The sequence below is a fragment of the Muscardinus avellanarius genome, assembly GCF_963383645.1.
Source record: "Muscardinus avellanarius genome assembly, chromosome: 6".
Lineage (NCBI taxonomy): Eukaryota > Metazoa > Chordata > Mammalia > Rodentia > Gliridae > Muscardinus > Muscardinus avellanarius.
Window position 1 is genome coordinate 94,472,159 of NC_137791.1, and position 15,114 is coordinate 94,487,272.

The 15,114-nt window shown below is 37.8% G+C and overlaps 1 protein-coding gene across 1 annotated transcript in view; it reads left to right on the forward strand.

The window, feature by feature from the left end:
• The window catches only part of CLOCK (clock circadian regulator), a gene marked incomplete at both ends in the record, with an annotated part of 52,747 nt that extends 37,739 nt beyond the window's left edge, over positions 1-15,008 (forward strand). Inside the window, 5 exons of the mRNA XM_080697064.1 lie at positions 1,000-1,152; positions 2,060-2,269; positions 2,958-3,160; positions 8,996-9,257; positions 14,832-15,008. Of these exons, the coding sequence (XP_080553190.1) occupies positions 1,000-1,152; positions 2,060-2,269; positions 2,958-3,160; positions 8,996-9,257; positions 14,832-15,008 (1,005 nt within the window). The remainder of the gene's footprint in view (positions 1-999; positions 1,153-2,059; positions 2,270-2,957; positions 3,161-8,995; positions 9,258-14,831) is intronic.
• Between the last annotated feature and the right edge of the window lie 106 nt (positions 15,009-15,114).

Sequence of the window (15,114 nt, forward strand, 5' to 3'; positions counted from 1 at the left end):
AAAACAGAGAAATAAATAAAATTGAAAAGTTTAAGTCAAGTAACTTTGTTTTCAGTCATAAATGCATTCATTCATACATAATTGCTTAGTCTTTAAAAGCAGGTTTTAAATTTGTCTAAGGACCATATGAGGTGAAAATAGTAATGTTGGTTATCCGTAATATTTTAGTAACTTTGGGTTATTCTGCTGAGGTATACATAGACATTGTAGGCATGATAGAATTTGATATAAATGAATGCCAGGTGTGGGCTGTTTTCATTTGGTGAGGAGTAGAAATGAAGATAAGGTAATTTTTTCTAGTATGTGGTTCAGCCATGGTATGAACTAAGGTCTTCTGCTAACTCCAAGGTATACTTGTAATCATTTAAGAAACATACCAAAGATTTGAACAGAGGTATTATAAAAATGCAGCTGGTACCTGAAAGAAGGAAAGCAAATCTGTAGAATATAGGAAAGCGAGGTAGAGAGTAGTCAGAGGGAGAGTACCCAAGGAAGGGACAGACTTGGAAAATCCCCACCTCTTCTCTCACACCAGGCTGTCATGCCCACTGTAGGCAGTTATGGCTGAGGCACTACAGCGGGGGGCTGTAGAGCAGATGTGCTGGGAAGCTGCCCGCTAGGTTACTCCTGAGACTAGATGGACAGCTGCCTGCTGAGGTGCTGACGAGCCCACTGGAGAGCTGCCCACCAACTCCCCTGACATTAGAGCAACAAGGATAAGCACCAGACCCAGGAAGACGAGCAGCTTCCTTTTCAGTACCACTCCAGCACCACCTGCTGACATACCTAACTTGTTCTGCTGGTAAAGGAGAAATATTTTTAAGGTCCAGCTCCAGTGTTAGACAAAAAAATTAAGACAGGCAGATAAGAGCTGAGAAGCAGCACATTGGTGATTGCACGGCAGTCTTAACTAGTGATGTTCTGCTTACTTTTCACATTGGACAATTATAAGCAAGTAATTCTAAAATGTATTAAACTTTTCCACATGTGGTACTTCAGTTTCAGTTTTCAGCTCAATTAGGAGCCATGCAGCATCTGAAAGACCAGTTGGAACAACGGACACGGATGATAGAGGCAAATATTCATCGGCAACAAGAAGAGCTAAGGAAAATTCAGGAGCAGCTTCAAATGGTTCATGGTCAAGGGCTGCAGGTAAGCGATTGTTATATTCGAATCCAAATGAAGTCTTCCATTTGCATTTTAGCTTCCTGGGGAGTGGATTTTTTCTATTGAAAAATAAAATGCTTTTTACCAGTTCAGTTTGGTCAATACCCATTGGTTACCTGCTATAAATGGTTATACTTAGAGTTTCCAAAGAGAGTTATTTCTAAGACTATTTCTCCCAATATGCTTGTTTTTTCCAGATTTACTGACGAAGTCCAAATTTTAGTAAGTTCAAATCCATATCATAAAATTATATCAAAAACCTTAAGGGACAGAATTTGTAAATAGTAGTTTTAATAAAATACCTGTAGGTATCATCTATATTTGTTTTATGCATTTAGCCATCAAGATCAGTCTAGGAGACTAGGACTTTGTTAATGGAAAGCTTAAAATGAAAATTACTTCTATATATGTCATAAATGTTATAAATGATGGGTGATACAAAGCTATCCACCCACAGACCTTTGAGTAGTACTAACTTACACTTTTTCTAACAATTGGAAACATGATAAGATTAGAATTATTGGAATAATTAATATGTATGAAGTTTCATATTTTATCCAGTAATTTGATGCACTCATGGGCCTGTGTGTGTATATGCATGAATGGATGTTACTGGAGGATTGAACCCAGGGGTGTGTTCTACCAGTGAGCTACATCCCAGCCCTGATTTACTTTTCATATTAAAACAGAGTCTTAAGTTGCTGAGGGCCTTGCCAAGTTGATAAGGCTGGCCTTGAACCTGCAGTCTTCCTGTCTTAGCCTCCCAAGTACTGGGATGACAGGTGTGTGCCACCACACCTGGTGCTTGCTTGCTTTTAATGTTCTCATTTGTCTTTGATCTGCAGCCCACACCAAAAAATTTTTCATTTAAATGTGATCTTTATTTTTACAGATGTTTTTGCAGCAGTCAAACCCTGGATTGAATTTTGGTTCAGTTCAGCTTTCTCCTGGAAATTCATCTAGCATCCAGCAACTTACACCTGTAAATATGCAAGGCCAGGTTGTTCCTACTAACCAAATTCAAAGTGGAATAAATACTGGACATATTGGCACAAATCAGCACCTGATACAGCAACAGACTTTACAGAATACATCTACTCAGGTAATGTTGAGAGCTGGGGGCTGTGGAGTGCTCAGTGACTGAAATTTGTGATAGTGTGTGCTATAAAGCTCTATCTTATGTCATCCTTGAATGGTAATTAGAGCATAAAATATTGCGTGATCAATAAGTATTTTCTTCAAAATTATGTTAGTGTTAAATATTTCCAATATTTTGGCATGTAAAAATATTGTGATCTGTGAGAGGATGTAGCCTAATGATACCAGTTTCTTGTAACTTAAACATTACTTCTATGTTTTTTTAAAAAGCATTGATTTACAAAGCAAGTTGACCAAGAACATGTTACCACATGTGCAGAACAGACTGTTGAGCAGTGGAATTTTAATCAACATTCCAGAAAATTTTCATAATTAATGTATATTTGTGACTCTAAGTGAAAAATATAAAATGAAAAATTTCAGTGCCCAGTTATCGTTCTTTCATTTGGAGTATATTTAAAATGTTTATTTTCTAACATCTCTTTTAGGATTGTGCTCCTTTTAAAGTCATAGCTTCCCTTCCAGCAAGGATTTGAAGACTAATTCATCTTTAGTAGTAATACCATTCACACTTATGTGATTAGATATCTTGCTACCCTTTCTCTGTTAGGCTTTGTTATTAAAATGGAAGCATACTTCCCAAATAACTTAATTCAGCTAATCTCTCTGTAATACTTTCTCCTTTCTCACAGAGTCAACAGAGTGTACTGAGTGGGCACAGTCAGCAAACATCTCTTCCCAGTCAGACGCAGAGTACTCTCACAGCCCCACTGTACAACACTATGGTGATCTCTCAGCCCACAGCTGGAAGCATGGTTCAGATTCCATCCAGTATGCCACAAAACAGTACGCAGAGTGCTGCAGTAACAACATTTACTCAGGACAGACAGATACGGTAGCTGTCTTACCTCATTCGTCATTTTCAGAGTTGTAATTTGATAGATTAAAAGCAGTAATTTGAGCCGGGCATGGTGGCGCACACTTGTAATCCCCACATTTGGGAGGCTGAGACTGGAGGATTGAGGTTCTCGGACAACCTCAGCTATTTAGTGAGGCCTTCCATAACTTAGTGAGACCCTGTTTCAAAATAAAGAATAAAAAACAGGGCAGCCCCTGGGTTTCATCCCCACACCATCAAAAAAAAAAAAAAAAAAAAAGAAAAAAGAAAAGAAAAAGAAAAAAAGCAGCAATTTGGGACTAGGGATGTAGCTCATTTGTAAACCACTTACGTAGCATGAACAAAGCCCTGGGTTCTGTCCTCCAGCATGAAAAAATAAAGTAAAAACCACATGATTTTAGTTTGTTGCTCTCTGCAGACATTGTTCTTAAAGGGTATTGTTGTTTTGGTTTTAGTGGTACTAGGGATTGAACCCAGGGACCTTCTACCTCTGAGCTACACCCCCAGCTCTACTTTTTATTTTTTATTTATTTGGTACTGGGTATTCAACCCAGGGAGTTCTAAACCCAAGACTATATATGTGTGTATATGTATATGTATACACACACACACACCATCTCTTTTTACCTTTTTTATTTTGAAATGGTCTCATTAAGTTGCTGAGCCTGGCCTCATTCATGTTATCCTCCTTCTTAAACTCCCAAGTACTGGAATTATAGGAGTATACCACCAAGTCCAATTTATCTTTTATTTTGAAATAGTATCTCACTAAGTTTCTAAAGACCTTTTTAAGTTCCTGAGGATGGCCTTGAACCCCAGATCCTCTTGTCTCAGCCTCCCAAGTACTGGAATTATAGGTGTTCAACATGTCCACTTGTTATTAAGTTTGAAATTTTAAAAAATCACATTAAAAAGACTTTATAATAGAAAAAACTTTTATTTCTTATCCAAAAAATGGGCTAACATATGTTATAGAATCTAAATGCTATAGGACAATGTTATCTAAAGTGTATGATTTGGTTACTGTGGAACTTATCTTTTCAAAACAGATGTTAAATGGCTTTCATGTAGTTCCAGTGGTTAGAGTGGTTTACCTTTCAAATTTGTTAAGGGCTCAAAATATATTACCTCATTTCATTCTTTTTTTTTAAGGTATCTTAAGCTCTTTTTTCATTTCCCAGGTAAGAAAAAAGTGGGTTTTTAATAATTTGGCCAAAGACCAATTGACTGATAGCTGGTGAAATTAGTGAGGAGGTGGCTCTGAACTCACATCTAGGTGCCTCATTTACAGTTCAAGTGCTTAAACATATACTGTACTAAACTTATGTGTTCTAGAAAAGCAACCATTATCTTTGACTTATTTTAGTGAGAGTTGTGAAAAGTCAACTTAGAAACAAATTTATTGAAAAAATGGCATTCATGTACCAGGAAGCTGTCTGTTAACAACTATAGGTTTCTGTAGTCTTAAATCTTCAATTTTAAATACTTTAAATTTTTACTTGTTTTACCATAGATACACGGCTTTTTTTTAACATATTTTTCTGTTGTATGAAGCATATCTTTATTAAAATCATATTAATAATTTTCCGAGTAAAGAAGCTGCAGGGTTACATAGGCAATGAGAACTTCCCTTTGGAGTTGAGTTCCTTCAGCTTAAAAAGTCCAACTTTTACCTCTTACATTCTGAAAGGAAGTTTTATGAATGTGCATCCACAGAAATGCAAGGTTTGATGTTCTTTTGTTTTTGTTGCTAAAGATTCAACTTTAGGACCTTGCACATGCTAAGCAGTGATCTACCGTTGAGCTGCACCTGGAGCCAGAGGACCAGATTTAAAGAGTGAAAAGAAAAATATCGATTAAAATGCTGATGTGCATTTTGGATAGTGCAATTTAGCAACTATTTATGCATATCTGTTTCTTGAGGGGGAAAAAACATTTCAGCAAACCTAGGAAGCCTAAATATATGAGTATAGCACAGTCCTTTACCCATGGGAAAGACCAGACTAGTAAAAGCAGTAAAAACATAAGCAAGTTGGTATTTTTTTTTTACACCCCAGCCCTATTTTTTATTCTTTATTTTGAAATAGTGTCTCACTGAGTTGCAAAAGGCCCCACTAACTAGTAAGGCTGTCCTCAAACTACGATCCTTCTCTCTCAGCCTCCCGAATGCTGGGATTATGAGCGTGCGCCACCATGCCCGGCTAGCATTTAATATAAACAGTTTTTATAGATTGAGGCAAACAGATGAAGGCAGGTGTTTGGTCAGGAAAAGCGTCACTGCAAGTATACTTGCCCTTAAAAAGCTTAATTTTGAGTTTGTGCACAGAGACGAGTGTAAGGGAGGCATTGTAGACAGAGGAAACAGTATATACAAAGCCACAGAAGTGTGAGATAAGCATGAGTAGATTAGAAAATGTCTTTTCGTACCCGAGATGGATAACATTTTTTTATTTGTTTGGTTGGTTTTGTACTGGAGATTGAACTCAGAGGCCTTCTATCTTTAAGTAATACCCGTAGCCCTTTTTTAGTTTAGTTTTTTTTTTTTTTTTAGATATGGTCAAAGATTCTTTATTTTAGTTTTTATTTTGAGATATGGTCAAAGACCCAAGTTGCTGAGGGTCTTGCTGAATTGCTGAGTCCAGCCTTGAACCTGTGATTCTCTTGTCTCAGCCTCCCAAGTACTGTGATTACAGGTGTGCACCATCAGGCCTGGCTGCATAAAGTTTTATATTCGTATCACCTTGTTATTGGAGAGCCATTGGGTGATTCAGAGATTAATTTCAAATTACAGAAAAATTGTCAGCACTTTGACTAGATATACTTTTTAAATGGTACTTGTTTGTTTTGAGCTTTATATAGAAATTTTTAATTGTTATGCTTCTTTGTTGTTTTTGTTGTACTCAGGCATTTTCCTCTGAAGTATATAAAATATAGCATTTTATTTTCTAAATTTGGCATGGATTCGAAATTTATTTTAGGGGCTATTTCAGTGGTAAAGTGCTTGCCTACCAAAGTTCTGGGTTCATTTCCTAAATGTAAATGTAAATTTGTTGTAAAACAAAAGAGTAAATTTGTTATGTCTGTGGAACAATTAAATAGTAAAGTTAATATATAAACAGGCAGTTATGTCATGCTGTACCTTTAGTAAGGTTTTATTTCAGTTTTCTAGCTATGATGGCCAGTGTTAGAAATAAACTTTTATCTGTGGAAAAGGCATATGGAAATAATATCGTTACCCAAAGAGGCATCTTTTTTTGTACTTGTTAAAAAAAATAGAAGGCAAGGAAGGGAAGAAAAATTAGTAAATTCTAACACACAATGGGTCTGGATATATGTTGCTAGGTTACAAATTGAGTGTACTCTTGTTAGAATGTCATTTGTTTTTAATGTGTTTATAAGATACTAACTTTTAATGTAAATTTCTTCATAAATGTAATTATTAAATTGCCTTATGATAGTTTGAGTTTTTTGGTTTTTTGGTTTTTTTTGTTTTTGGTACTGGGGATGGAACCCAGAGGCCTTCTACCTCCGGACTATACTCCCAGACCTATTTTTTTATATTTTTATTTGGAAACGGTCTCTTTAAGCCAGTGGAGGCTGGCTTCGAACCTGCGTGATCCTCCTGTCTCAGCCTCCCAAGTGTGGGGATTACAAGCATGCGCCACTACGCCTGGCGTCTTATGATACTTTTAAGTTTACTCATGAACTAAGTGCCAGTATGGCAAATGAACCCTGTGCCACATTATCTGACTCCCAGTTACCTAGTCATTTTATAAAATATACATAAGAAAGTTACCATATTAACCATTTTAAAGTATTGGCCATTAAGTTCGTTCCCACAGCTTTACTATCACCCCAATGCTTTTCCGAGCTGAGGTTTCATAGGACCTGAGCATTTGACCACCCCCAGCCTTCCCTAGCACGCCCCTGCAGCTTTGCCTCCATCCTCGGCAGCTGCCATTCTGCTTTGTCTGCGTGATTTGACTGCTTTAGTACTTCATATAAGTGGAATCATATATTACTTGTCCTTTCATTACAGCCTTATTTTTCTTAACATAATATTGTCAGGATTAATCCATATTTTATTAAAATTACCTTATGATAGTTAAAGGCCAAACAGTATTTTGTTGTATGCCTGTACTATATTTTATGTATTCCACCTGCCAGTGGATACTTGGGGTTGTTTCCACTTTTTGGTTATTGTGAACAATGTTGCTATGAACATGGGGGGGATAAATATTTGAGTCCAACTTTTCATTTCTTGTGGGTTCTATATCCAGAAGTGGACTTGCTTCATTTGGTAATTCTGTTTAATTTTTGTGGAACTTCCCTACAGTTTCCTATAGTGGCTGCAGCATTTTACATTCTCACCACCAGTACACAAACGTTCCAGTTTCCTCTACACTTTTATCAACACTAGTTACTTCCTATTGAATTTTTTATAGTAGCCATCTTGATGGGTATAAGGTGCCTTCTCATTGTGGTTTAGATTTGCATTTCCTTAATGATTAGTGATGTTGACCAACTTTTCATTTGTTTATTGTTCATGCATATATCTGTTTTTGGAGAAATACCTATTCAAGTTTGACTTTTGTCCACTTTTTAAGTGGGTTGATTATTGTTAGAATTCTATCTATAGTCTGGTTATTATGATAAGCTACAGACACATGAAATATGATTAGAAAACATATTAGTGGATTATCTTTTCACTATGATTTGTCCTTTGATGTATACACTTTTTACTTTGATGTAGTCCAGTTTTGTCTTTTTTTTTTTTTTTTGCATTACCAAGATTAAACCCTGAGCCTTATGAGCCAGGTGCAGTGGTATATACCTATAATTCTAGTACATGAAAAGCTAAGCTAGGAGGGCTGCAGGTTGGAATCCTGAGTGGTAACTGAACAAGACCTATTTTAAAGTAAAAACCAAAAAGGGCTATGGCTATAACTTAGAGGTAAAATGCCCCGGTTTAATGCTAGTACCAAACTTATAAAAGGCCTGTGCAAACAAGGCAAACACTAACACTGGGCTATTATCAGCCCCAGCCCTTTTTACTTTATTTTGAGACAGGGTCTCACTAAGTTTAGTCCAGGCTTGCTTCAAACTTGCGATCTTCCTGACGAAGTCTCTGGAGTAGCTGGGATTTAACCAGCCCGTTTGTTTTTTTTTTTCTTCTGTCACCTGTGTTTTTAGCATTGTCAAAGAAATAATTGCACAAGTCTAGTGCCATGAAGGTTTCCCCCTATGGTTTCTTCTAAGAGTTTTATAGTTTTAGCTCACATGTTTAGGTGTTTGATTCATTTTGAATTAGTTTTGTGTACAATGTGAACTAAAGGTTCAACTTCATTCTTTGAATATGAATTTTTTTTAAGTTCTATTTTTGTTTGTCATTTGGGTTTTGGTTTTCATATTAATTTTGTTACATTTTTATTTTTGTGATATTCCAAAGGGAATCCTTAAAAACAGAAGCAAAATAGGTCTGAGCATGATGGCACACTCTTGTAATCCTGGTACTTGGGAGGCTGAGACAGGAGGATTCCAGGTTTGTGGCCAACCTCAGCTACTTAGTGAGGCTCTCTGCAACTTAGTGAGACCCTGTTCCAAAATAAAGAATAAATTTTAAAAAATCAGGCTAGGGGTGTAGCTTGGAGGTCAAATGCCCAGGGTTCCATCCCCAGTACCATAAAAAAAAGAAGCAGCAGCAAAATAGAAACATAGAGCTTTTATAAAGGAAATTTGCGATATTATCTTAGATACATGTTCAACTTATACCTTGTATGATGTGTACCTTATGCATTTGACACTATTTCCTTTTTTTCTTTCCTCTAACAGATTTTCTCAAGGTCAGCAACTTGTGACCAAATTAGTGACTGCTCCTGTAGCTTGTGGGGCTGTCATGGTCCCTAGTACTATGCTCATGGGCCAAGTGGTGACTGCCTATCCTACTTTTGCTGCACAGCAGCAGCAACAGCAGCAACAGCAGCAACAGCAGCAGCAGCAGCAGCAGCAGCAAAGCTCCCAAGAACAACAGGTTCCTTCAGTTCAGCAACCATCTCAGGCTCAGCTGACTCAATCACCACAGCAGTTTTTACAGGTAACAGCCCCTACAGGAAGCTATCTCAAGCCCATTTATATTCTTTATAATGGAATTAGGCATAAAGTGAAGAGATTTGTAACCTGGGAAACCCATAAAAGCCTATTGTACAATTTTAATCTCTGTAGAAAGATAAAAAGCTTGTTCTCGTTAGCTATATTTTCCTTCCCATGTGGAATCATTGGGAGACTTTTAGAGCTGTCATGGTCATACTGTGTTATCTGAACTGCTGGATAAAGTAAGAGGCCTATAGCCTGCAAACATCAGGGCATTTCTGTAGTCTATTTTTTTCTTTCAGCCTAGAGATTCTGGAATTTGAGCAAAGTTCTTTTCTTTTTCCTCATCTTTCTAAATACCCATCAAACTTTACATTTCATAGAGAGATGCTCAGGAGGGATTTATTTTTCAGCACAGGTATTATCTTAGAGTCATTTTGCTGGATTAAAGTTTATTAGAAAACTTTCTTTTTTTTGTGGTACTGGAATAGAATCTAGAATTCTACCTCCGGGTTACACCTCCAGACCTATTTTATATTTTATTTGGAAACAGGGTCTCACTAAGTTGCTGAGAGCCTCACTCAGTAGCTGAGGCTGGCTTCGAACCTACACGATCCTCCTGTCTCAGCCTCCCAAGTGCTGGGATTACAAGCATAAGCCACCACGCCTGACTTTATTAGAAAATTTTTTTCTGTTTTAATGTCAGGAGAAACACACGGAAGTGCAGAGTATGTCATAGTTAGAGCTTGGGCTGTAAAGTTAGGCTGTCCTGTTGCCAAGTCACTGCTGTACTACTACGTGCCATGTGACCTTTGCTGGGTTACTTAAATTTGCTAAACTTCATTTTTAATGTATAAGTGATAACAATTCATAATTCACTGATTAAAAGCATGTAGCCAAGCTGGGTATGGTGGTGGAGACAGGAGGATTGTGCAGGTTGGAAGCCAACCTTGCTGGCTTAAGAGATCTTGTTTCCAAATAAAAATATAAAAAATAGGTCTGGGAGTATAGCCCGAAGGTAGAAGGGTTTCCAGGAAACCCAGTACCACCACCAAAAAACAAACAAACAAACATGTAGCCAGCCGGGCATGGTGGCACATGCTTGTAATCCCCGGGCTTGGGAGGCTGAGACAGGAGGATCGCATAGGTTCAAAGCCAGTCTTAGCTACTTAATGAGGCTCTCAGCAACTTAATGAGACCCTGTTTCCAAAGAAAGTATAAAAATAGGTCTGGGAATATAGCCCAGAGGTAGAAAAGTCCCTGGGTTCCACCCCCAGTACCACCAAAAAACAAACAAACAAACAAACAAACAAACAAACAAACATGTAGCCAAGCGTAGACAGATATACCTGTGATTTGTGATCTGAGTACTTGGGAGGCTGAGACAGGAATATTGTGGGTGTAAGGACAGTTTCATCAAGTAGTGAGTGATACTCTCATCCACCAAGCAAGAACTATTTCAAATTGTAGTAGATGCTCAGGTTCATCAAAAAACAAAGATTTCATATAAATAAGGCATATATGATCTAATTATCCATGGGATAGAGAAGAAAGTTGCCTAGATTAGAGGCCTTAGCAAGAAATCAACAGAACAATCCTTGGATCTCAGTATCTTCATTGGAAATAGAACTCTTGTCCCCTGATTTAGCTGGGAAAAAATTGAATTTAGGCTAGGTTTGACATACTGAAGACTGGACCAAGACTATGTCATCTGTTTTATAATTATATGGTTAGGCAATTAAGTAGTATACTGTATATTCAAACATAATTTCAGTCTTAATTTATCACTTTTTAAATTTTTTTTATTGGTGCATTGTATTCATACATCTTAATGGAATAAAAGGTGGTGGAGACATACATGCACATATCACCCAATTAGCTCTTACCCAATTCCTTCCCCATTCCCTCCCCCTTTCTGCTTCCCATCTTGGTTTAGTGATTGATATGTTTAAGTACATCATGTGCTTTAGAGAGTTTCCCTCTTCCCCCCTCCTATCCCCTCAGTTAGGCCACCTTATTTGCTCATCTATAGACTTTCCTTCTTCATCTAGAGTTCCTCCTGTTACCCATTTCTCCCTAGCTTTTGCATATTAGGGAAAGCATCTGATTTCTTATTCTTTGTGACTGACTAATATTACTTAGCATGATGTCCACCATTTCCCTGAAAATGATGTCATTGTTTTTGTCTTTATGACTGAGTAAAATCCCATTGTGTACATATCCCACAGTTGAATGGATATGTACATATCCATTCATCTGTTGATGGAGATCTTGGCTGGTTCCATAGTTTGGCTATGGTGAATTGTGCAGCTATGAACATAGATACACATGCATTAGTTTGGTATTTTGGTTTCCTTTCTTTTGGGTAGATACCCAGAAGTGGTATTTCTGTATCAAATGGTAAGTTTGTTCCCGTTCTTCTGAGGATCCTCTATACTGTTTTCCAAAGTGGTTGCACTAATTTGCAATCCCACCAGCAATGTTTTAGAGTTCCCACTTCTCCACATCCTCACCAGCATTTGTTGTTGTTTGTGTTTTGAATGATTGCCATTCTAGTTGGAGTTAGGTGAAATCTCAGGGTAGTTTTGATTTGCATCTCTTTGATCACTCTTTATATCCTGGTTCAAATATAGTTCTTATTTTGGTGATATGGAAAACTGAAACAGATTAGCTGCCTAAATATCTCTGGGAGTCAACCAGACTCTTAGACCTTATGTCTGTACTATAGTCATTAATAACTGGACTCACTATTAATATAATAACTGGACTCACTTAATATAAATTAATAACATGTGTGTGTTTGTGTGCGTGTTTGTCTTACTGGGGATAGAACCCAGGGCCTTCTGCCTCCAGGCTATACACCCAGACCTATTTTATATCTAATTTAGAAACAGGGTCTCACTAAGTTGCAGAGTGCCTCATTAAGTTGCTGAGGCTGGCCACAAACCTGCAATCCCCTGTCTCAGGCTCCCAAGTACTGGGATTACAAGTGTGCACCACCACACCCAACTTAAATCAGTAAATTTAGTGCAGGTTCTAATCTACTCTCTAGAGGAAATATAGCCAGTGTAATTAGCAAAAGTTTAAAAAGAAAGGAGAAGACTTGCCTTCAGATCTGCCTTCTAAATCTGCCAATAAGGGAAGGCAGGGCCCTTTAAAAAATGAACATTCTTAGCCGAATGTGGTGGCGCACACTTGTAATCCCAGCATTTGGGAAGCTGAGACAGGAGGATCATGGTTTGAGGACAGCCTCAGCTACTATTTAGTGAGGCCCTTTGCAACTCAGTGAGACCCTGTTTCAAAATAAAGAATTAAAAAAAAATTGGGCTGAGGGTGTAGCTTTGAGGTAGAATGCCCCTAGGTTCCATCCCCAGTACTGCCAAACAAACAAACAAAAACATTCTTTTTTTTCCCTATTCTTCCCAAAAGAAGCATTTTTTAAAGGAACCATAAAAAATAAGGTAGGGAATGCTCCTCATAGACTCATATGTAAATAATGTACAGTTTGACTTTCAATTTGTACTTTTCTTTCAAAATGTACTTCTTTCACAATCTTATAAAGCTCATAAGTATTCGGAATTCTTTGTCTTACATAGTCGTCCTAATAAATAGAGGAAAAAAGCCCTCAAGGTCCTTTCTAAAGCTAATCTTTAAGGTTAAAGGATCTGTCTTTGTTTTGTGATTGCATGTTTCTTTCATATACATTTGGAAACAGCAGCCACTTACATCTTTATCTTTTTTTTTTTTAGTTTGAGAACTATTTTCTCTCTCTCACGCTCTCAGTGTGTGTGTGTGTGTGTGTGTGTGTGTGTGTGTGTGCGCGCGCGCGCGCGCGCGCGCTGCTGGGGATTGAACCTAGGGGCATACTACCTCTTAGTTATACCCCAACCTTATTTTATTTTGAAACAGGGTCTTGCTAAATTACTGAGGCTTGCCTCAAACCTGCAGTCCTAGTCCTCCTGTCTCAGCCTCCTAAGTACTGGATTTATAAGTGTGCACCACATGCCTGGCTTATTTTCTCTTTAAAAATAATATTAGTGCATTTTAATTATATATCATAGTGAGGTTCCATTGCAATTATATATCAAACACACATGCACAAGCTCTTGATGTATTTCCATATCCCACTGTGTCCCCCTCTTCCCTCTTCATATATGTTAGTGAAATTGGTCGTACTACCTTTTTTTGTGTGTGTGTGTGGTACTGAATATTAACCCGTAAGGTATTCTGCCTCCAAGCAACACCCCAGCCCTCCTTTTATTCTTTCTTTTCAAACACGTTCTCACTAAGTTATAGAGTTGCCTCACTAAGTAGCTGACCTTCCCAAGAACTGGGGTTACAAGCATGTACCAGCACACCCAGCTACTACTTTTATTTATTGCCATAAAATTTGAACTGTTTCCTTCCTCAGTCCTATTTTTTCCCTCCCCCAGTCCCTTTCCACTTTTCTTCAGGTCTCTCTCCACATTATTTAAAATTCTTTGTGTTTCCTATTTTCTCCAAAGTTAAAAGCCATGTTTAAGTGTGTTGTTTGGAGGAAGGACTTTCATTTAAACAGTTAACTTTTTCTTAGCTAGTTCTCTTTATGAATTTATTCATAACAGTTTATGAATGACAAGGCAGAAGTAAAAAACAAAAACTTGGTGAAAGAAACTGAGGTGCAACGAATTGAGATTTGTCCCAGATGAGGCAGGTTATAAATGGCCTTGCAAAACTCAGCTGTAGGACTTCTAACTAAAGATGCTTTTTTGTTTTTGTTTTGTTTGTTTTTGTGACATCTCACTGCTACATACAGGACTTAAGCCTCCAACTTTGTCTTAATTTTATGACATTTTGAAATAATAATGTTAATATTTAATATTTATAAAGACCTGATGTGCCAGGTGTGATGGCGCATGCTTGTAATCCCGTACTTTGGAGGTTGAGACAGGAAGGTCGCAGGTTCAAAGCCAGCCTCAGCAATGTAGTGAGGCTCTCAGCAACCTGGTGAGACCCTGTTTCCAAGTAAAGAAATAAAATAGGGCTGGAGGTATAGTTTGTAGATAGGAAGTCTCTGGTTTCAATCCCCAGTATTAAAAAAAAAAGAAAAATTTTTAAAATCTGATGTAATAGACACTCCTATTTTGTAAATGAAGAAACTGAGACCCAGAAAAGTAAACAGCTTGACCAAATCACACATCCAAAGACAGAGCCACCTGAGTTTGAAACCGCTGCCTCTTCAGGGCCTGCCCTTTCAGCTGGCTTTGCTTCTTTAACCAGCAGAAGGCATTCTGTATTGATCATGGGATATTCCTGTCTCAAATAGTCAAACCTATGCTTCAGTTTTACTCTGCTTAAAATGGGCCAGTAGGACATAAAGTGAAAGAGTAGCTGTTGTCTCAATTCTTCTATACTGTGGAATATCCAGCCCAAATACCTTTGAAAAATAAAATTTTGTTATGGGAGAAAAAACCTCATAAAAAGCAAAAATAAAAACTTAAAGATCTTGGTTCTTTGGATAGTGGACCACTTGAGTAAATCTTTTGTGGACAGTGTAATGGGGTAAAGCAGTATCGCATAATCTTGTTTGTCTTTTTAGACTTCTAGGTTGCTCCACGGGAATCCTTCAACTCAGCTCATCCTCTCCGCTGCATTTCCACTACAACAGAGCACCTTCCCTCAGGCACATCACCAGCAGCACCAGTCTCAGCAACAGCAGCAACTTAGTCGGCACAGGACTGACAGCTTGACTGATCCTTCCAAGGTCCAACCATAGGAGCACATATGCTTCCTCTCTGACACCAAAGGAGGAAGGCGGTGGCCTGTAAAGAGTTGCTCAGTTGACCCGAGGACAGGAGGAAAAGTTCCAGCAGTTTCATGAG